The 23,431-nt window shown below is 36.5% G+C and overlaps 1 protein-coding gene across 8 annotated transcripts in view; it reads left to right on the forward strand.

Annotated features, from left to right (window-relative positions):
• The window catches only part of LOC101736393 (ras-related protein Rab-37), a 78,174-nt gene that overhangs the window by 14,955 nt on the left and 39,788 nt on the right, over positions 1 to 23,431 (forward strand). For 2 of the 8 annotated variants that reach the window (XM_062670688.1, XM_004923206.5), the window contains exon 1: positions 19,673 to 19,790. Coding sequence is in view for 1 of the 8 variants with exons in the window: in XM_012697512.4 (XP_012552966.1) it covers positions 366 to 530; positions 8,887 to 8,997 (276 nt within the window). In the remaining 7 variants the exon portion in view is untranslated. Of the gene's footprint in view, positions 1 to 365; positions 531 to 8,886; positions 8,998 to 19,664; positions 19,804 to 23,431 lie in introns of those variants that run through there. The other 6 variants (XM_012697512.4, XM_021353491.3, XM_038013417.2 and 3 more) reach the window with 6 other exon arrangements.

Raw genomic sequence — 23,431 nt, forward strand, 5'->3', positions numbered from 1 at the left:
TATAAAGAGGAAAGATTTGTTTGTTTGTTTGTATTGAATAGGCTCCGAAACTACTGAACCGATTTGAAAAATTCTTTCACTGTTTGGAAGCTACACTATCCCCGAGGGACATAGGCTATATTCTTTTTTTTAAAAATTAGGGCTCCTTACTAAAACTTTTTGTTTTTATTTTTTTTATTGTTTTGAGGGGTGGACGAGCTCACAGCCCGCCTGGTATACTTTAATATAAATCTGCTCAAACTAGAAAGTTGAATGCAAAATTATGCCATTAATATTGAAATACTTAAAGGAATACTTAAAGAACATCAAAGATTCCTATTTTTAAAAGTGATAAAGCTAGTATTTAATATAACTTATCTTTACAGCAAATGGGAACGGACGACAGCATGAGTGATGATGTTTTTGAAGACGAGACTCTTCGAGCCCCCAAAGTTCGAAGCACTCCGTCTCCGACCGGGTACAGGGACTACCATCCTCCCGCAGAAACTCCCATGCGGTATCACGCCGAGGAAGACGTGCCAATTCACAAGGTCAGTTATTCGTTTTATAACCGGAAATCTAAGAAACAAAACAGTGAACAAAGTGTAAAAACGGTCAGAGGATAGTAATGACAATTGCTATTTTTAAACTATTAATCAGACGATAAATCCTTGTTCACCTTAAACTTCTATTGTTGGCCTTTTTACAAGCTTTGCGTAGTTTAGAGAAGTCGTCGTGGCTTAAGGGTTAAGATTCTCTGTTACTCATATCGAGTAATGCTAATTTCAAATCATATAGGCAAGTACAAAACAATTCGGACATCGGGCAATTTAATTGAAGCTTCATATCTTAATATGGGCGGCGGCATTCGCGTTGCGATATCTATGGTTTCTGGTAATACTAAGCGAACCGTGAGCTCTTTCACCGTTAGAGAAAACGCATTTAAGTTCTAAGTCTGCTGATATGGGTTGCGAGCCTTTACGTTTGATTACCTCTATTCTTCTGATCATTCTCTCAATTTTGAAGCGTAGAATAGACGATATGCTAATGCAATAAAGACTTTTGTCTAATATTTCAAGGTTAGTTAAAACTTCATTGCGTAATTAATTTATTTTACGTTAAAAATTATTGTTCATTTAATTCTGTGGTGGATTTTTTTTAACTCGGACGAGGACCGCCATTCGTTCTAGTAATTTTCTTCTCAAACTGGAGGATATAAACGTTTTATCTTAGAAAGCAATGGTACACTATGAATTAACCACAATTATTCTTTTGTGAAAGATTTCCTTTGTCTCCGTTCGAAGAAAGCAAAATGTTCTAGTTAAAACTCTTATTAGGAATGCTCGTAAACGTATTGTTTTTTCTTTTGGTTTTCATAAACAGAACACCAAATCAGGTAGACTGTTAAAAAGCATATTTATTATTCTTCATTTTTTTATTTGAATAATGTCATACTTTCCATTGACAGTATTTTAACTTAACATTTGAGTGCATCCGCAATATCAACAATGAGATCATAGGTAATGTGAACGGTGTGTTTGCCTGTTAATATTTTTAGAGCCAAAATTGTTCAGTTTCACTAATCAAATAACATTATACTTTAAAAACTGAAAGAGCGCGCTTTGGGAATAGTATTTGCTAGGAGAAGTATATTAAACCCATAAATATTAAAAACTAGCTGACCCGGCAGACCTCGTAGTGCCTCAATCGATAAGTAAAAGATCTAAACTTTTGTATAAAATAAACTTAAAACAAACAAAAGGAACCCGTCTGACGGGGGACACATCAAAGGAAAAACAAAATTGTTATTTTTATTTAATTCCGAGCATTTTCATATTTATCTACCTTTTAAACCTTCTCTGGACTTCTACAAATAATTTAAAATTGGCCAAATCGGTCCAGCCGTTCTCGAGTTTTAGCGAGAGTAACGAACAGCAATTCATTTATACCTAGTCAGGTCATAAATTCTGTCACATGTTTAATGTAAAATAATTGAAACAAGATACTACTAGATGGACCGACGACCTAGTAAAAAGCGCTGGGTCTCGTTGGATGCAGGTGGCAATGAACCGGTCGCACTGGAAATCTATTGGAGAGGCCTATGTTCAGCAGTGGACGGCGATAGGCTGAAATGATGATGATGAATTGAAACAAGTTTATTCATTATGTAACCATTCATATACCAAAATGAACTTAACAAAACATAGATTCTTATGACACTAAAGTTTATTCAAAATGACCTCCGTGATTTTGAATACAGGCCTTCAATCTGCGCGGCCAGTCGTCTATCGCAGCACGAACGAGGTCCGTGTCAATATCGGCGGCTGCCTTAATCAAGGATGTCTTAAGTGACTCCAAATTGGGATGAGGCTTTGAGCACGCCTTTTCCTCCAAGTGTTGCCATATCTTGTAATCTAACGGATTCAAATCTGGACTGGAGGAGGGCCAGTCTTCGTGCCGAATGAAGTCGATTTCACGCGCCGCCAGCCAGTCTTGTGTGCTCTTCGCTCTATGAGCTGGCGCCGAATCTTGTTGGAATACCCAGTGCCTGTTATTGAACATGGTATGAGAAACAGGTTCCACAAGGTTCGTCAGGACTGTATTTTGATACACAACTGCATTCGTTTTTACACCTTTCTCACAAAAATGTACCTCTGTTAAGCCCCAATAAGAAACTCCCAACCATACCATGAGCGAGGATGGAAAATGACCTCGTTGGACACGCGGAATACGGTTGCTCGCTTCTTCACTACTGTGTGCGTACACCTTATCATTTTGTTTGTTGTAGCTCTCTTCTACGGTAAAAATTTTTTCATCCGAAAAAAGAATTTCCCGATATTTTTTTCCCGCGTACCGCTTCAACAAAGCGCGGCATCTCTCCAGTCTCAGGTCCATTAGACGAGCATTCAAACGATGTCCTGTTTTTCTTCGATATGTCCGAAGCCCTAAGTCTTCATTTAACACCCTTTTCACCGTGGTTCTGCTTAACCCCATCTGAAGGGCCAACAGTTTCTGCTTACGTTTGGGATTTCTTTGAATTCGCGCCTTCACAGCTTTTATCACTGCTGGAGTCCTAACAGACCGAGGAATACCACTTCTTGACCTGTCATCTACACTAGAGTCTTCATTGTATCGTTTGATGGTACGATAAACGAATCTTTTAGTTATATTCAAATTTTTCAGTATGTTAAAAATTTGAATTGGCGCGTAACCGCAACGATACAACGCAATAACTGCAACACGGTCTTCTTTAAGCGTCCACTCCATATTTAAAAATGAGTAAAATTCTAAAAGTATACATTTTTATTTTCATGAACAATTCGAAATTCGAATTCAATAAACTTTTTTGTGGCCAGCATTCTAAAAGAAAAGTTTTTACTGTGTGACAATACTTATGACCTGACTAGGTATATATAGATGAATGAGCAACGGCTTGGTTGAGTCCCTGGAATTGCCGAGGTCCATGAGCGGTAATGCTACCAATTCTAGTAATTTGATTACAAGGTTAATCATCAGACCAGTTCCAGTCAATCATGAGTTACACGAAGAAGATATTCAGCCTATATCGCACAACACAATTGTCTCACGAACCTCGCGTGAAACAAAATGTTCTGGTTAGGGAAGGCTTCCGGGCCAACTAAAATAGTAGGTACTAATATTGCATGTCTTGAAGTTATTTTGAAAAACAAAACAAAAAGACTTATTGACCTCATGTCTCGAAATGGTTGTTGGCCTTCCATATCGTCATGTCTATATGATCCGAAAATAGCTTGATACCAGGCGCACATGACTGTTAGAAAGTATGCTCAGTTCTTCGTGGTGTGTAAGTGTGCGGTCTCGGTTGAACGTTACACACATTACAAATGCGATTCTCCTCACTTTCACTTCGATTCGATTATTTCACGTCATCCATGAAAATGAAGCTGTAATTTATAAATAAATAAATCAAGATTCCGATCATTCGTATAATTAAAATGAGGTTGCAACTGGTAGCTATCACGGAATACAAGATATTTGACAGATGCCTAAATCTAGCTAACGAAATATTCAAGATTAGTTTGCATCCGTACGAGTTCCGAATAATAACATTCGGACCGTCAGTCTACCGAGTAATTTCACCCGCTGGGGTGGAAGATCTTTCTTTTGTCGTAACATCTACAAGTTAATATCTATTCAGGCCGGCGTATGATTCACATTCACATACTACCCCGTCCGTGTTCGCGTCCACCACAAGCCATACTATTAATACCCAAGTTAGAAATTAGGGTGGAACTTAGGGAAATACTTAAAGTAGTTGAACGGAATTTTATTGTTTTTAAGGCTAATCCTCTTGTGTTAGTTAGTGTATATACTATGGTTTAATTAATTAATTGTTATGTACATCATTGATCGTCCCATCGCTGCATCGGTTAGAGTTACCGAAAACGGCATTCTTTAGATCGTTATATTTTGGCCCCAAATGACGTCATACGTAATGAAGTAGCGTCGAGCCGCGTTTCGTAAGGTTAGCGCGGTTTTTTTAAGCATTGCGAACTCTCCAGTGCCTTATTACACGATTACGTTACTAACACTATGGACTATTTTTGCCTTTATGCCACAATATGTGGAATCGGGCATTCCTCTTATTATGCTGCATAGAGATTTGGCATGAGTTTTGCAACCAGCCGCCTGCCTGACAAAAACCTTTCTTTGGGTGTTGTAGTAGTACTTCTCTGTTCTTCTTTGAGTGTTTCTTTTACTTCATCGGATTTGGTGATTTCATTTTGTCAATATAAACATTTAACCATTCAAATTTGAATTTCCAAATGCCAAAAGAAAATAATTTGATTAGATTGATTAGATTGTATTTAGATATACTCGAAGATTAGATTTGTTTTTCTGATATATTTTTTCATTAATACTACGGTCGATTGATGAAAAATAAACAAGATAAAACCCAGCAGAAACCTATAATGCTCATTAGAATCGCTCGTTTATTTGAGAACTAATTATCATATATGAGTCTTTATTAACGTAACCTCGGATAATTAAAAAAGAACCAATTATATAATGACTTGCTCGGTCATCGTCCTCGTCGAACCCGTCGCTTGCGACGAAGGGCTCGACGAGTAAATTAACCCTTAGACACAACCTACTGAGTTTCTCGCCGGATCTTCTCAGAGGGTCGCGTTTCCGATCCGGTGGTAGATTCTGCGAAGCACAGTTCTTGCTAGGGTTCGTGTTAGCAACGTCATCAGGTTTGAGCCCCGTGAGCTCACCTACTAGTTAAGGCTGCGCTGATATAGCCTCTCAAGGCTCTCAGCTTAGGTAGGAAAAAAAAAACTTGATGGTGACCTTGGCCTCTGAAATAAAATCGCGCCGTTTTTCGCGACTTCGCATCCTCTCTTACCAAACAATCTAACCATAAAACCTGTCCAAAATATAACACGAACAGACACTGCAGGGTTATGATTTAGCGCAAATTTATATACGAATAATCGAAATTCTGTACCTACAAGATCATCTTATATTATAATCAACTGCGACCCTGGCTCGACGGGTAAGTAATCAATTTAGTGTAGTTTGCTTCCATTGACCTGTATATAATTGATTGTAACTAACCGACGAGGGGAGCTATCACTGATCTGCCTTCCTCTACAATAGCTAACGATAGGTTGCCATGGAAACCAGATGACTGAAAATATATTAATACGTATTTTCGAATCCCGGGAGAATATTTGTGGACAATGTTTTTAACATCTAACTGTGTAGTATCGTTTAGTAAAATAGCTTTAAATAGCAATAAAAAATACACCTCAAGAAGTAGTGAATTAACAGTAAATTCTAAAGAAATTATCAAAAAAATGTATCATCATTATTTATGTCCATTCAATGACTTTTGATGTTACCTTTTTTGTGTTAGTTTTTGTAGTCGATTCTCATTAGTAATATGTGGATATCTGATTATAATATAATGTGCGTTTCATGGGGGTACCCCGAGGAATGATTAGAGATGATCCCCCCATTAACTATTACCATCGCACCAGCCGTCGTTACAGAATAGTCATTCCAATCACCAAGAACTGATACGTTACGCATATTTTTACTGGGTCATCCTCATGCTTGTGTTACCAATGCAAATTATTGAAACGTAGTTCGAAAAGATTCACGCGACGCGACTTAGACAAGTTTTACGGCTGTATCTTTGGCACTACGAATACCCGTTTGCTTTTGTTGGCAATAAGTTTTTTTTTTTTTAATTCCATTCCGTGTGCTTAATTTGCTATAATAACTGTTCTAATATCTATCTATAGGGACTAAAATGTCATTATCTTCCACAAATTTTCTCCATTAATTTGTTTAATACGAGAACTTGCAAGACTACATAGACGTCAAATAGCTGCTAGGAGAAACGCTTCACAGTAAATTCGCGTAATGTATAGTCCCTTAAATATATTATGTGAAGTGCTTTACTCCTAAAGTACATATCATGTAGAAGTCGTTTTCTGTGAGTGTTAATGTTTTCGAACCCGTCTGTGCCTTTCAGAAGATTGGCTTTTAACTTAACAAACATTATGAAGATTGCTTCAATTCAAAAATGTGTTTCAACTGAGCTAAATGCAGCCTGTCCAGTTTTAAATGTTAACATTTTAGGATATATTTAACCTCGCATCTTTAAAGGCAAAGCCTGGCTTCTATTTTGCAAAAAAATACAAAACTATTTAGAGGATTTATGTATTTTTGTAACAGTTAATGTTATAGTTATAGTTATTATACAGGAAATAGACATAACGGAGGTACCTACTCGTGCAGCAGTGTATTTATTTATATTTTATTGAAATTATCTTACATACAGTAAGTACTATCTGTTCGTTTGCTCATTTTTATTACAATAAGTTTATTTGACTATTATATTATGAGATTGCATTAAGAAATGAGAAATTTAGTTGGATTAAAAATGCATTAAAAACTTAAAGCTTAACTTAAAATTTGTACTGAGCTGCAAGACTAGAATTTTCCAGTTGGAGTCCGTTTAAATACTCAAACAATCCAGTTAATGCCGCAGAGTCTCGTGAAAGCACACTTGAGTTGTTGAGAAAGGCGATGCTTTGTTCGGTTGGTCAAGTACAGATTTATGTAATTGTGGAACGTTTTAAAAGAAGCGATAGTTAATTGTTTTATATTTGTGCACATATGTGGGCATGTGTTTGGATGAAATTTTAGTACCAAGATATTTCTAACGTAGAAAACAGTGTGACACCCGGGTAATACCGGATACATCTACAATAATAAAAACAATAGTATGTTCATTGACTCGATTCATTTTACGTAAAAATCGGGTGGTAGTTTTGAGTTTATAGAAATACATGTTATGAAAATTAAATTCTAGATTAAAAATTCCATTACCGAAAGAATTAACAAAAGAGATTAAAGATACATTGAAAAGATCAAATTAAAACAGATAATTAAAACACACATGTGAAAGCGATTTTTGCAAATCGCGAAGTCAGCTTTTGTGCTTCTAAGTTTAAAATTAAATTTTACAATTAGCAGAATTTCGAGAATTTCCACAACGAAGCAGTCAATTAAAGAACTTATAATCGCGAACCAAAACAAAAATTCGTAGGAATTTTCTCGAAAGTATTTTTTTAAAAGAAACTTCGGGTAATTAGGAACTTCTTTGTATTATTTTTTTTCCAGTTCATTTTTTTTTTCTTTCGGAAACAATAAAAAATAACGCAATCATCCGTTTGAAAAAAGTAAATGCTTTCGCTTGAAAAGATATCAATTATTTTGTAAAACGAAACGAAAATGAAAATAAAAGTTAATTTTGTAGCAAAAAAAAAAAATTCCGGTAGTCGCTGTATTGAAAAATTCAAAGGCACGAACGTTATCTGGAATAGACAGCTATACAAGTAGACTTCTTTCTAATAAATAAAAGTTAATTAATATTTAGCCATATTTTGTGGCTGGTCCAAATTATGCTCTTTGATTTCCCAGTTTTAAGCTCGCATCAGTTAATAGGTACTACCACTTCATCCTCGAATCAATAGCGTTTCATCTTAATTGCTTCGACGTACTTGTTCCAATGCTTCTGGTAATTCAACCCACTGTTTTATTGTATGAATAGGCCGATAAGCTAAACTAGTTGCTCTGTACAACTGAAACTTAGACCTCATGTCTCAAGGTGGGTGGCGGCATTTACACATACATAGGCTCCCCTCGTTCCATCATGTAAGCAATAAATAAAAAAGGTGACTCTCAGGACCCATGGACTTATAGCACTTTTTTTTTCCTACCTAAGCTTTTAGAGGCCTTTAGAGGCTATGCCAGCGTAACCGAACAAGTAAGTAAGCTCAAGGAGCTCTAACCTAAGGAGGTTCCTAACACTAGCCCTAGCATGAGCAATGGTTCTTAGAATCTACCACCGGATCGGAAACGCAACGGTAATGTCCGCTATTAGGTACGTGGTCGAAGTCTTGTTTATATCGTATGAATCTGTTCATTAGTCATTGAGTAGAAGTTCTCATGACAGATGACAGACGTGAAATGATGAGAATAATGAATTTAAGGACTAGAAGGAAAACAGATGAAACTAGTTAGGGATGGGGGACATATGTATTTCAACAACGGATGGATGCTTAGGAAGCCGTAGTAGCTTACTCGGGGTACATGCCTTCTTATTAATACTCGGGCAAACTATAATTCCATAAAAAATCTCCCAACATTGTAACTCACTGTAGCCGAATGATACAAAGGATTTCATAGCCTTTAAAATGAGACCACTTAAAAAATGTTACTTGGTTATCTTGCGCTTAACGTATCCAATAAAAATAAAGAGTTTGCTGTTGTAAAGAATACTAAAACCGCAAAAGCTTATATCGCATCTCTATATTGTGTAAATTAATCAAATAACTTATTCAACAGACAATCTTGCTGGGCGACAGCGGTGTCGGGAAAACATCTTTATTGGTACAATTCGAAACTGGGAAATTCCAGGCTGGGAATTTCTCAGCCACCGTGGGTATCGGATTCACGGTAAGTATTTTTCTTCTTTAAATGTTGGATTTGAAACTTTTGGTATTATTACTTTAATTAAAGTAATTATTTTCATTTTAATTATTTTCAATTATTATTTTCAATGATAAATTGACGCGTTTGTGTTCCAGTATCACGAGTGTACCTTATGTGTGTCTTTTTAGTGTTTTTGTACAAATTGTTGTAGTGGAACTAATGTTCATGAGTGCTGTCGGTTGACCAATAACTAACTATCTGTAAACATTACTTTATATTATACTTTATTATATTACTAGCGGCACGGTCGGGCTCCGCTCGGGTCTTTAACAAAAATTTCAACGATATTTGACGTTGTTTTATTTTGTAAATAAAAGAACATTTATTGCAGCATAACTATAAAGACTTATGATGTCGCGACACTTTTTGTAAATAATAATGTGTTCTACAAAGTCGTAGTACATTATTTTATTCTATCATGAATAGTTTTCGCAGGGCACGCGATGTAAAGAATATTTTAGGAAATTTTTTTACACCTTGGGTTACATTATTAGAGTTTTATTAAGAATCTCTAATTTTTTCAAACAGATTACTCGGGAATAGTGTAGCTTCCAAACAGTGAAAGAATTTTTCAAATCGGTTCAGTAGTTTCGGAGCCTATTCAATACAAACAAACAAATCTTTCTTCTTTATAATATGTATTAGTACAGATACTAGCTGACTCGGCAGAATTCGTAGTGCCTCAATTGATAAATAAAAGTCCTAAACTTTTGTATAAAATAAACTTAAAACAAACAAACGGAATCCGTCCGACGGTAGCCACATCAAAGGAAAAACAAAATTGTTATTTTTATTTAATTCCGAGCGTTTTCATATTTATTTACCTTTTCAATCTTCTCTGGACTTCCACAAATAATTCAAGAACAAAATTAACCAAATCGGTCCACCCGTTCTCGAGTTTTAGTGAGACTAACGAACAGCAATTCATTTATATATAGGTATATATAAATTGTAACTTGATTTTATAATGTCATTGGAACGGATCAAGATCAACACCCAAGCACCGCGCCAATCAATTGGCTGTTGTCACGTGTCAGTGTCTGATCCACATAAAATCACATAAGTAGTAAGAAAAAATATAAATAAAATGTTTTAGACCAAATAACATTTTTAAAGGTCAGTCGATGATTTGCATAAAAACTTTCGCGAACGATTTCTAGAAAACATCCATATTTTAATCATTTCTGAATTGATTAATTTGATTTCGATTTATCAAATAGAAACCATCTGCGTGAAATGCATTTTCAAATTCTTCTTTGGAATGGAGAGCGCATGCAAAAACTAAGTTCGAACTAAGATTAAGCGGCGCCTTAAAATATAAGAGTCAATCAATGTTCATACGTTTGTTTTTATTATTTTAGTTGGAAGTAAAAGTATATCTATTCGTTATTAAAAAAATATGACGTTTGACACATACAACGTCTTGATGGTTTTACTCATTAAGTGTTCATCATCATTCTCCTGCCCTTCTCCCAGTCACCTGGGGTCGGCGCAACATGTTTTCTCGTTCTATAGTCCTCTATCATATACAATTTTTTCGCTCACTCCCGTCTTGCGCATATCGTGTGTCACGCAATCCATCCATTTCTTTTTAGGTCTACCTCTTCCTCTATATCCTTCCGTATTCTTAGGTTAACACTCTCTTACCAAACTCATTTTCATTTCGTCTCATCACATGTCCATACCATCCCAATCGCGCACTTCTCAGCTTCTCTGTCACAGGTGTCTTTGGCTAGGAATCTTTATAAGTATGTTATAAGAAAAGCTAAAGTGTTTTGTTTGCTAAGCCTGTTTAAGTCTACAGGGCGTACCGATAAAATTCTGTATTAAAATGGTAATGTCGATCGCTAGGGTCACTTTCAAGTGCTATAATAATACGAAATTGACATCTCTAAGCAAAAGAAATGTAATTCGGTCATTGAAATCGGGCTTGTCTTGAGTTTATGCAATCGCACTTAGTTGTGACTTCTTGATTTTGTTTCCATTTTGTATAACACTCGTAGCATAGTGCTCCCATTGATATTATCCCTGGTCGTCTGTCACGACCAACTGTTTGTTTTCTTCGGCTTAGTCTTACGTTCTTGGGACATAGTGCCAGCCTTTGTTACCAATTAGGCTGTATGGGCCACGAACCCTTTGTATATCTAATGAACGAATCAGTTATGATGAATTACTGTTTGACTGTTCTTATAATCGGCTTATAAAGCTTCGATAATTATGAATAAGACCATGTTATCGAATGTTTGATAGGATTTAATATCATTTTAACTAAAATCGGCTTAAACCTTCGATCAATGTAACAACACCTAAATATTCAATAAATGTTTGATATTCTTTTCTCTTTTCCTTATTCCTGGATTTGATCCTAAATTATTAGTCGTCGTAATTTAGTAGTCGTATTTATTATTCGTCACACCAAGAATCAGCGTAAGTGGTCGGCTCATAAGGACTAGCATACAGGGCCGTAAAACATTCTCAAAAAAAAGGGTATTTGGTCTATTCTATTTTGTCATTTTAGAGCTAAAGTGTGCCCACGGTTTCAGTCATGTTAAATTTGTAATTCAATTCTAATGTAGTGTGTGTTGCTTTTGTAATTTGAAAAGGATATTTACAATGACAAACATACCTAAATATAATACAGAATTTTAATATTTTCATCCGTTTCATCATTCCAAAATTTTCTCATTAGGATACTCAAGGGGTGTTTCCTTAAAATATCTGGATGATAGTTTAATATTAACCGAGCCTTATATGATCAAGAAGATCACTGTTTAGCAGAAACATTGTAATTCGGACCGTTGGTTTTTATTGAATCGTGTTATTTTTCTTTGAAACTTAAGTCACTCCGAGTTTGAAGCAGAAACATCAAATTGTTTTACTATTCAAACTTTATTTAAAGAGACAGAGAAGTCATGTTTACTAAAAAAACTATTAAATTTCCGAGTCAATAAAACGACCACACGAACTCATTTCACGAGAAACGAATATGAAAAATCTAGGAGCGCAAATAAAACTGATATATTAAGTTTTAGTTGGAATCCGTTTGCTATACTAATATTATAAAGAGGAAAGATTTGTTTGTTTGTTTGTATTGAATAGGCTCCGAAACTACTGAACCGATTTGAGAAATTCTTTCACAATTTGGAAGCTACACTATTCCCGAGTGACAAAGGCTAATAATATTTTTTGAAAAAAATTAGGAATCCTTACTGAAACTCCAATAATGTGACCCAAGGTGTTAAAAAATTACCTAAAATATTCTTTACATCGCGTGCTCTGCGAACACTATTGATGATAGAATTAAATAATGTACTACGACTTTGTAGAACATATTATTAATTTTAAAAAGTTTCATGGCAACATATGTCTAACGATTGTAGTTATGACGCAATAAGTGTTCTTTTATTGAAAAAAATAAAACAACGTCAAATATCGTTGAAATTTTTATTAAAGACCCGAGCGGAGCCGGAGCTGGCCGCTAATATAGCATAAAAGGAATGTTTATTATTCAAAGTCACTTGCGGGCAACATACAGAGTAAAGTACGCTTCTTATCACGCTAGGCCACACTTCACGGTATAGTTTTGTATGTATAATCTAATCCAACAAAAAAGGTCAAGAAAATAGTTCGGTAAGATTGTCAGTTCAACGAATTTTACGTCTTTATTTTAGGCGACTTTGACTTGTGAAGCTCTTTTATATCGCGAAATGCTAAAGTAAAAACGATGGACCTTTTTTTTTTAAATCCTCTTGCTAATCACAGAATGAAATTCTAAATCGATCAATGCGATGGTACTAAATCACCAAGGTCCCTTGGCATATACTTGTTGAAGAAAATAAATTAACCACAGATAAAGTACTTGAAACAATAAAAAATAAAACCCAAATTTCATCAAAAGGATGGTTGACTGAGTGGGATCTTTGTGAAGTCGAAACCGTAAACCAAATACACTACCATACCTCAAGGTACTTATTAATTCTTATTATGTACAGAAAAAAAACATTTACAGCAGTAAATAACTTTATAAATACTAATGACAACCGGTCACGCTCTGCTGATAGGTGATTAACACTAATGATACAATTAGCGATAGTCAAACACGAAACTTTTCATGCAAAAAACATTGACTTCTTTAAATTGTGTCCTATCCATCCTACATTGATGGTTTTACGACAGAAACCTTTCTTAGAATGCTAACTACAACTGTACTAAGTTTCATAACAATTGGATGAATGATTCACGTAGGTATATATAAAACAAACATATATATCGATTTTTGTTTTTATATTATAGACTAGCGACCCGCCCTCGCTTCGCTTCGGAAACATTACATTTTATTATTAATAGCTGAATCCCGCGATGTTACCCGCGGTTATTGTCGTACTGCGGGTGAAGCCGCGGGGCAAATCTAGTCTAAAAAAAGTAGCCTAAGTTGCATCTTATATCATCAGCTACCTATCAGTGAAAGTCCCGTCAAAATCGGTCCAGCCGTACCAGTGATTAGCCGGAACAAACAGACAGACAGACAGACAAAAATTGTAAAAAATGTTATTTTGGTGTATGTACCGTGTATATATTCAAATGCATGTAGTAAAAAGAGGCTATTTCAATATCACAAACAGACACTCCAATTTTATTTATATGTATAGATAATGTTGGAAATAACATATTCGAATGTTAAATAACATTAAATAACTGTAACATCTTCATTATCTGTAGCTAGAAAGTCTATAAGTAGTATTCAAAGCATTGGAACAAGTTGCAAGGTTTTTTTTAATTAAAACAGTAACAGGTTAACTAGGTTTCAATTTTGCGCTCAATAGTCAAAGGTTTAATGGGACTATTAGAAATTAGGCTTAGGTATCCATTGTTCATTGAGCGTCAGGCGATGACAAAAACCCGATGAACCGTTAACGCCCGTTTCAATAAAGCGAAGCACCGCGGAGTGGGCGGCCAGGGTTACCAGGTAATTTTCAAATATACAAATAATGAAAAAGTAATCTTTAATTTTCATCAAAACAAACAATCACATAATTATTAGTACCTTAAATTCCTTGGATTTTAAGTCCCTAATTTCGAGTGCCTATTTACCAAATTTTGGCCAACGCGCTGAATTTCGCGCCGGATCTTTTCAGTGAGTCGCGATTCCGATCCGGTAGTAGATTCTTTTTTTTTTATTGCTTAGATGGATGGACGAGCTCACAGCCCACCTGGTGCTAAGTGGTTACTGGAGCCCATAGACATTTACAACGTAAATGCGCCACCCACCTTCAGATATAAGTTGTAAGGTCTCAGTATAGTTACAACGGCTGTCCCACCCTTCAAGCCGAAACGCATTAATGCTTCACCGCAGAAATAGGCGCGGTGGTGGTACCTACCCGTGCGGACTCACATGAGGTCCTACCACCACTCTCCAATTTAGAGTGCTTAATTACCAAATTTTGGATTTAGGTCAGGAAGTATGAACCCACTGAGTTTCTCACCGGATATTCTCAGTGCGCCGCGATTCCAATCCGGTAGTAGATTCAGCGAAGCACTGCTCTTGCTAAGGCTAGTGTTAGCAATTCTCTCAGGCTGAGCCCGTGAGCTCACCGGTCCTCGTGAAGTTTGAATAATTTAGCCTCTTAGGCTACCAACGATTATGTAGGAAAAAACAAAAAAGTTAATGGATGAATGAAATTTTTAAAACAAAGAAATGTTTGTTCGTTTGTATAATTTGTATAAAAGTTTTACGTAATTTTACGCCTTTTGTTGCCTATTTAAGTAATATTATTCAAAATCGACGAAGCACTGTTGATAATGCGAATATAAATTGAATTTCAAGTTTTCGGAGGCTTTTAAATGATCGATAACACTCAACCCTAGCTTTCCCCCAACGTGCATTATGCTAAGGCGGTCAACCGAGTCGCAAACACCCCCTGTCGAGTGGTCACTGGTCACTCTATTGGTTACCAATGTGCTTATGTAAAATGAAATAAACTTTTTTTCTACTATTTTACAAAAGAAAATGTATGATACAAAAAGGTGGCATGCAAAAAAAATCCTGAACATTTTTGAACAAGAATTTTTTAATTGTGAATTCCATTAAATTTTTACGAATATTTTTAGATTAACATTAAATTATATTTTTTTGTTTTTTGAATATCTTTTCGTCTTAAGGAAATCGAAGGTTAGTTTTTATGTCCTTCGCTGTGCTCGTAATTGTCACAGTAGATTTAATTAAATTAAAAATATAATACAGACTACCATTTCTATAGTATTAGCAGTATTCGTACACATACGTTTTAGTATTCTTCATTCTAGAATTATCGAAATTCACGTATATCACAAATTCAATTGAACATTACGAATATATAAATATATATAAACAAATATATCAATCCAGACACTGTTTGTAAATGTTTTAATTGAATCCCCACAAAACTAACTTACAAACGCTTAAAGTCAAAAACTAACCAGTCTTTTTTTTATTCATTAGATGGGTGGACGAGCTCACAGCCCACCTGGTACTAAGTGATTACTGGAACCCATAGACATCTATAACGTTAATCCGCCACCCACCGTGAGATATAAGTTCTAAGGTCTCAAGTATAGTTACAACGGTTACCCCACCCTTCAAACTCAAACGCATAACTGCTTCACGGCAAAAACAAGCAAGGCGGTGGTACCTACCCGCGCGGACTCACAAGAGGTCCTACCACCAGTAATTACGCAAATTATGATTTTGCGGGTTTGATCTCCACGTACACAAGATGTTTTAATAATTGAAACCGCAAAAAACTAACATACAAACGTTTAAAAAATCCCAATTACGTTGAAAATCTACATAAACTCACGTAATTTACCGCCGCTGTAGTCTGATGGCAATTACTCTTTTGTAGTAGGCTTCATTATGGAGGCACGTCTCATCTCAGTATTAGGGTAATATAATTACAGAGTTCACCTCATAATATTAAATACGACCCCCAAACATGGATTTTCTTGGTATTTGCGCGATTAATTAATTACGTTTTAAGGATCCTAAACAAACTTGGATCTAGAGCCGCGAACGTGAATATATGATAATACAAAAACACCCTTGGGGCTCATCGCATATACAAGAATCGTTACGAAAACGAAAACACAGAAACTATTACACTTAGGTATAATAATAATTAAAACAAATATTAATGTTCTAAAACAATGGGAAAGGATGATTAGAAATATTATAGCAGACACTTATTACTCATACATATTTGTTTAAATATTCAATGCACGCACAAAGAGTTTAGGTTATTAATTATTTGATATTACATTGAATTTTATTTTATTGCGTAGAAGGGTGGATTAGCTCACAGCCCACCTGATATTAAGTGATTAACGGAGCCCATAGACATCTACAACGTAAATGCCGCCACCCACCTTGAGATATGAGTTCTAAAGTCTCAGTATAGTTAGTTACAACGGCTGCCCCACTCTTCAAACCGAAACGCATTACTGCTTCACGGCAGAAATAGACAGGGCGGTGGTACTTACCCATGCGGACTCACAAGAAGTCCTACCACCAGTAATTACGCAAATTATAATTTTGCGGGTTTGATTTTTATTACGCGATGTTATTCGTGCCCCGTGCAAGTGAGTCGTGAACATTTGTGAAGTAAGTTTTTCATTAGAAAAATGGGTACCTGCTTGCGGGATTCGAACACCGTTACTTCGCTAGATACGACCGGACCGGACCGGCACCGGACCTCTTATCCTTTAGGCCACGACGAATTATGAAATGAGACTCGATAAGCGACGAGATTGTACATAACAGGATCTGCTCAAACGATTTTCGCCTTCGTCTTTTCACACATTAAATCCATATTAACTCACCTCTAGACAATATTTTAATACGCTTTTATTAGCTTCAGACGTATGCATGTATGTTTGTAACGGAATCTTTGAACATGATTTTGACCCCCTTCACAACGTCGGATTATAATTTGGTATACTTAATTAAGGACTGATGACAATTAAATACTTAAAAAAAAATTTAAAAAAAATTTTTAAAAATGAAATTCAACTAAAAAAATGAAAAATAAATAATCGTTTTAAAAAAACTAACAAAATACGCTTTCATAGAAAATCTATTATCTTATTTAAAAAAAAATAGGTATAAGTAGTTATTCATAAAATAACTACTTATACCTATTTTTTTGCACCCCACGCGTTTTTTACAATAAAATCATTTTTTCTTACACTATTTTTAATTCAAATTTATTTTCTATTTTTTAGTTGGAATTTCTATAAAAGCGTATTTTGTTAGTTTTTTTTACACTATTATTTATTTGTGAACGTTTTCGCCTGCCCGTGTGCGATAAACTGATCAAGAATTTATTTTGTTTTCAATTTTGATTAAAATAGCATAGTCGTATAAAACCGACCAAACGCGGCACTCAGCTTCGACTCCCCTCCAAAATCAATACCAATTAATTGAATAATTAAATCAATTCATTTCGACCTATTTTTTAACATTTTACAGGTACTTCTAAAGGTATTCGATTTAGTTGAGAGCCATCAAAGCGACCCTCGGAAACCCGTTTATATCATAGATACTTTATCATTAATTTTATTTTCAAATAGAATTTAATGAACATTTCGACGAAATCATCGTTCATTTCAGAGATAAATTTGTAGCCATAGAGATTTCCGGCTTTTAGGACGTTTTAATAGATTCGAAATTTAATCATAAAATACCATTTTTGATAAGGAAATATTCTGATTAATAATCTATTAATCTTGTAAATTTTGACGTTATTTATTTCTTATTCACGTTGAGACCGGAAAGCAATTTTGTTTCGCGGCAGAATGCTTAGTATGTCACAAACGAGCGATTATCGACTAATCACCTTTTTTTTTGCCTACCTACCATTTTTTTAATGCCTAGATGTGTGGACGAGCTCACAGCCCACCTGGTGTTAAGTGGTTACCGGAGCCCATAGACATCTATAACGTAAATGCCGCTACCCACCTTGAGATATAAGTTCTTAGGTCTCAAGTATAGTTTGCGACGGCGAGCCTTCGGCGCGCACTGTGCGGTACCGTGGGTTTCGTGGAGTCGGAGTGGTGGGGCTCGATGGGGTTTAGTCAGTAGTCGGTTTTGCAGAGTAGCTCTTGCGTGGCTGACGCCGTGCAGTGCCTCGCGCGCCTTTCTCATGGCGTAGGACCCCTGTCTTCTTCTTCTCCCTGTTCTTCTCTGGAGGCACCGGAGTCCAACATAACCCGGTCCCTTGACCGGGTATCCGTAAATGAATTCCCCAGCGTCTAAGATCTCAGTATAGTTACTACGGCTGCCCCACCCTTCAAACCGAAACGCATTACTGCTTCACGGCTGAAATAGGCAGGGTGGTGGTACCTACCCGCGCGGCCTCACAAGAGGTCCTACCACCAGTAAACCTGCCAGTAGCTTCGAGGGGCTATTCTGGCTTGCCTTTATGATGGGCTGGCTCACGGGCTCAGTCTGAGAGAACTCGCTAATATCTGCTCTAGCACCAGGTCGGAATCGCGACTCGTTAACCGGAGTTGCGAATTACTATCAACTTTAAAAAAATGATACAACCACAATAAAACTGACACACTACGTTAAAATTTAAACAATAACTTAAACTTTCCTAAACTAACAGGGGCTCACAACAAATACAGATAGTCTCGTTAGAGATTAAGCGTTCGTTTGTATTTTCACTTACCTAAATCACGTCTCGCTCGTTTTCCGGGACCGGTCACGCCTGTTTTTAATGTCGGATAATACGATTGGACGCACATTATCTTTTATAGTACCAAAAAAGCCTCTTCGTGCTAGAAGGACAAAAAATATTTACATTATTGTCCAAAGCCATTTGTTAGCGTTTTTTTTTTATTGCCCTTGTTGGCAGACGATCATACGGCCCGCCTGATGGTGAGTGGTTACCGTTGCCTTTATGGACCTTAGCAATGTCAGGGGCAGAGCCAAGCCGCTGCCTACCGCACCTAACGTGATTTCCAATCGCGTTTTAACTAAATGGATCCATTAAGCCCTTCTCATTCGAACTTATTAATGATATTTAATACAGAAACAATGAAATAACAAGCCTTGTTAGTTATTTGCGAAATCTCTAGAAGCTTACTTTTGTCTTCTCTTATTCCCGTTTTGCAAACCCGACACTAATAAGCAGTGTTTCCACAATGAGGAGAAATTCCCCATTTGAGGGGAAATTAGGGTCCATAGGGTGAGAAAAGGGCGAAGACATTAAAAGGGGAAATTACGGGAAGTCATGGGTAAAACCTAGCTTAAAATATTGCGGTAAATTTGTGATCTATTTTTTATGGACTCTACCGTGGACTAGCGTTACTACACTAGGGCCAAAAGTAAAAACTACAGCAGAAAAAATTTTGAGGGGAAAAAAGCCCTGACAAGGGGAAATTTGAATTGAGGCGCGGAGAAAGGAAATCATTAAAGTGGAAACACTGCTAATAAGGAACACAATCATGTTCAATTTTGATTCTATTTTCTGAAACGTTCGTGTAAACCGCATCTAATTTGGCAAGGTACAAATTGTGGCTCAATGTCATATCCAAAGAGACGGGAGCGCCGAGAGGGGGAGGAATTCCCGGAGAGCCACGCTCCAGCAGTGACGAGCAGTCCCGTCAGTCTGCACAGGACGTCAGCACGGGTGGTCGGCCTGTTCGTGACGTTAACAAATCGCGCGCGAAGTTTGCGATAATATTGTACTGTGGATACATAATCGGATTAAGCTTCGGTTTGTGTTAATCGTACGCGAAATTTAATGAACGATATTGAAGAAAACTGCGTTATTTAAAACAAGAAAGCACTTAAAAATCAACAATTGAGCTAATCTATTTATTCACGTTCTTTTAAATTTCAATGTTAGCATCCACCAAAACAATAAATCCATCATGTTAATCGTTCGTTCATTAGTAGTTTGTACCATAAATTCAATGACAAAACTGAATGAGTGAAAACTTAATTAATGGGCGCGCTGATGCACGCAACCTCCCTTGCGGCCAGTAGTGCGCGGAAATCGGTAATCAAGAGCACAGATTTGTCTAGCTTGCCTACAAAGAGCTACTTACAACCCACTCGATCATTTCGCTGATCTAGTTCAATCTCTGACTGAAGTCAATGTCTTTGCTTAAAATATTCAACATTCAATGTCACATGTTTCCTGCACATGCAATACACGAGAAAAAATTGCCTTTGGGCCGTTTAATATTGAATGTGACAAGACCTCATTGGATTTGTATTTTATAGGCTTAGATGCCCATGGAGAGCCTTTTTATGTTAAATCCGTGAACTAGTTACTACTGTTTAGTTACAAGTATCTAGAAAAACAATTGCGTTTATAAATTTATAACTGTTTAGCAACAAGAAATAGATAGGATGGTTAAATTCCAGTACTGTTAGTGTGTAAATTTCAATTACTTTTCACGTCAATTTTAGTAATTCTTCTCTGGCTTATTAAAAATCTGAACATGTGAAAATATCGTAAATTTACGCTGAATATTTATAATAATTCAATGTCAAATCGCAGCTCCATTTATCCGTCAGTGGAAGTGTCGAGCTCGGATAAGCCTACCCACGTAATTACGGTAATAAGGGAATTTACATATCGGCCCATTCTACATTCACAACGGTGTATATATTATTATATATTATGTACATATAATATATTCGTTTTTTGTAACATACTTTTATTAGCTTAGCTTGTAGGTTTATTCGTTTCAATATAAAGCAATCTTTGAACGTCATTCTAATCGATTTTCCAGACGTCTGAAATTTCACACGCATCAGAGACCGATGACTAAACAATAAATTTATAACTTCGCTCTAACATACTGACCATAAAAATAAATAAATAAATTGTTCATTCAGCTTGCTATTGAAATGCTTCATTGCTTTAGTTTTTAAACCAAAAATATATATTTTTGTTACAAACTACTTTGTAATAACCAGTGCTTATCTGTAGAGATAATAAAATCGGAAACAGATTTATTGTGTAACTGTGCGTATGTGCAAACCAATCTACTGAATGGTTGAACCACTTTGAATGTGGTTTTTAGGAATCATAATAGTATTATTAAAACCGAATTTGTTCAACCGACGTGTGAACTGGTTTACGGCTCGCCTGGCATTAAGAAGTTACCGGAGTTGCTAAACATATATGACACGCATATAAACATATATACACAATATGAGTGTTGCCACCCACCTTGAAACATAAGATCTATCTCTTATAAGGACAGTATAGTGGCTGTCCCCCCGTTCAAACTGGAATGCATGACGCTTCAAGACAAAGCACGAAGATTGCAGAAAAGGTATCAGGGACTTGACGATCTCACATACTCCGCACATGCCCCCTAGGCGCGGTCACGTAGCCGGAGATTCGGGACCTGCCCGAGTAAAAATGAAGATTGCACTTACGCTTACAAAAATTAATGTCCCACCTCTGATTTCGACGAAATTTAAGTGACTTACTATTATATTTTCTTGGATTTTTTTTAAGTCATAGTACATTTTCAACAAGATCTCACAAAACGTTCAATTACTAACTGTTCATAGATCCATAAGTCTGTCAAGCCACGTTTGTTTAACAAGGCATAGTAGGTACATATAAAGCGATTTTTTATTACCAGATGCCACTTGCGTGGGTGTGAGTCGCTCGCTCCAGTGATTTTTGCTTTATTATAGATCGTAATTTTGTTTACATCTCATTTTCTGTAATTAAATCGCTGTTAATTTGGCAAAAAAATAATAATAATCTTCTACACTTATTCTAATTTGATGCAGTCACTCGTTGCAAAATTCCTCTCCACGTGTTTCTATCTTCGACAGTCTTAAGAGCTTCAGGCATGGAGATGCTGGTTAGTGATGCTATCAGTCGACTATGTGATCTTTTCGGTCGACATGACCTACTACCATCAGATTTTCGAGGTGGTCAGAATTTTTGCGGACAATGTGTCCAAAGCTTAATATGCGCTGACAACGGATTGATGAGTGTTATGTGGAGCTTTTCGTGAATGGGCAAGTTTGTTCGGTGTTCGGTCCGGATAAGTTACCACCGTCTCCAACACCACATTTCAAATTCCTCAATTTACCAACCATCTTCATCTTCTTACCAGCCTTCTTCAAACGAGGCTTGTGGAGAGTATTAAGCGGTAGGCCGCGACTTGGCTCTGCCCCTGGCAAAAAAAAAACATCTATTGTATGTTAATTTTTGGGAAAAACTGAGTACCTATTGAGAACAAAGCTGTAAGTAACCAGCTTCCGACCTACGAACCCTTGTATGAGAGCTATACTCTGCACCGTGTACAAAGTGTTTTTAATACTAAGATAATACAATTCTATATCGTTTTTTTTTGTACATATTATTTCTTAAATAATACACGTTTGGAAAATATCGCCTCAAAAAATCCAGTTTCCAACTTCCAATAACATGAAGAACGATATTTTAATTGAAATTTTGCGCGTGTACACAGAATGTGACCGGCGACTGACAGTTGCAAACAAAAATGGAAAAAATAAGCTATCGACAACTCAGACAGTTTCATTTTTCCATCACGCTGACACTTAATTTGACGTTGTAGGTATTTGGGATATTGTGGACTCTTTCCACAATATCCCAAATATGAAGCGCTAATTGAAGCATTAGCATCAATTATGCATATACATAAAAGACATATACATTTTGGTTTCTATTAAGAAACCATATGCCACGGCTGCCCCAACTTTAGACCGGTAATCGTATGGTGATCAGGTCTGCCTAGTTCCGCAGCTGTTATGCTAGTGAGGTAGAGATATATTGTTAAGTTTTTTTTATTGCGTAGATGGATGGACGAGCTCACAGCCCACCTGGTGTTAAGTGGTTACTGGAGCCCATAGACATCTACAACGTAAATGTGCCACCTTTGAGATATAAGTTCTAAGGTCTCAGTATAGTTACAACGGCTGCCTCACCCTTCAAACCGAAACGCATCACTGCTTCACAGCAGAAATAGGCAGGGTGATGGTACCAACCCGTGCGGACTCAAGAGGTCCTACCACCAGTGTCTACATTTAGTAGCACTTCCGATTATCCCATCTTTTGGTCTGTGCTTCAAAGTGACATGAAGGCAGCGCGGACTACGATGTCCGTAGGATCCTATTACTGAACGCTATTGCGGGACTCATGTGGGCGATTTTTGGAGATAAGGATTGGAGGACACAAAAAATATTCCAAAGCTGCAGGCGATTGTTTGCCCAGACCCAAAACATAAGATAATAAGGCCATGTCGTACAAAAACTCAGGGTCAAAACATGCCACCTTTAATTTTAACGTGAAATATGCATTAATCGATATATACAATATTAAATAGAACTTTGTTTACAAACTGTTGGAAGTCT

Source organism: Bombyx mori, chromosome 10 (genome assembly GCF_030269925.1).
Source record: "Bombyx mori chromosome 10, ASM3026992v2".
Classification (NCBI taxonomy): domain Eukaryota; kingdom Metazoa; phylum Arthropoda; class Insecta; order Lepidoptera; family Bombycidae; genus Bombyx; species Bombyx mori.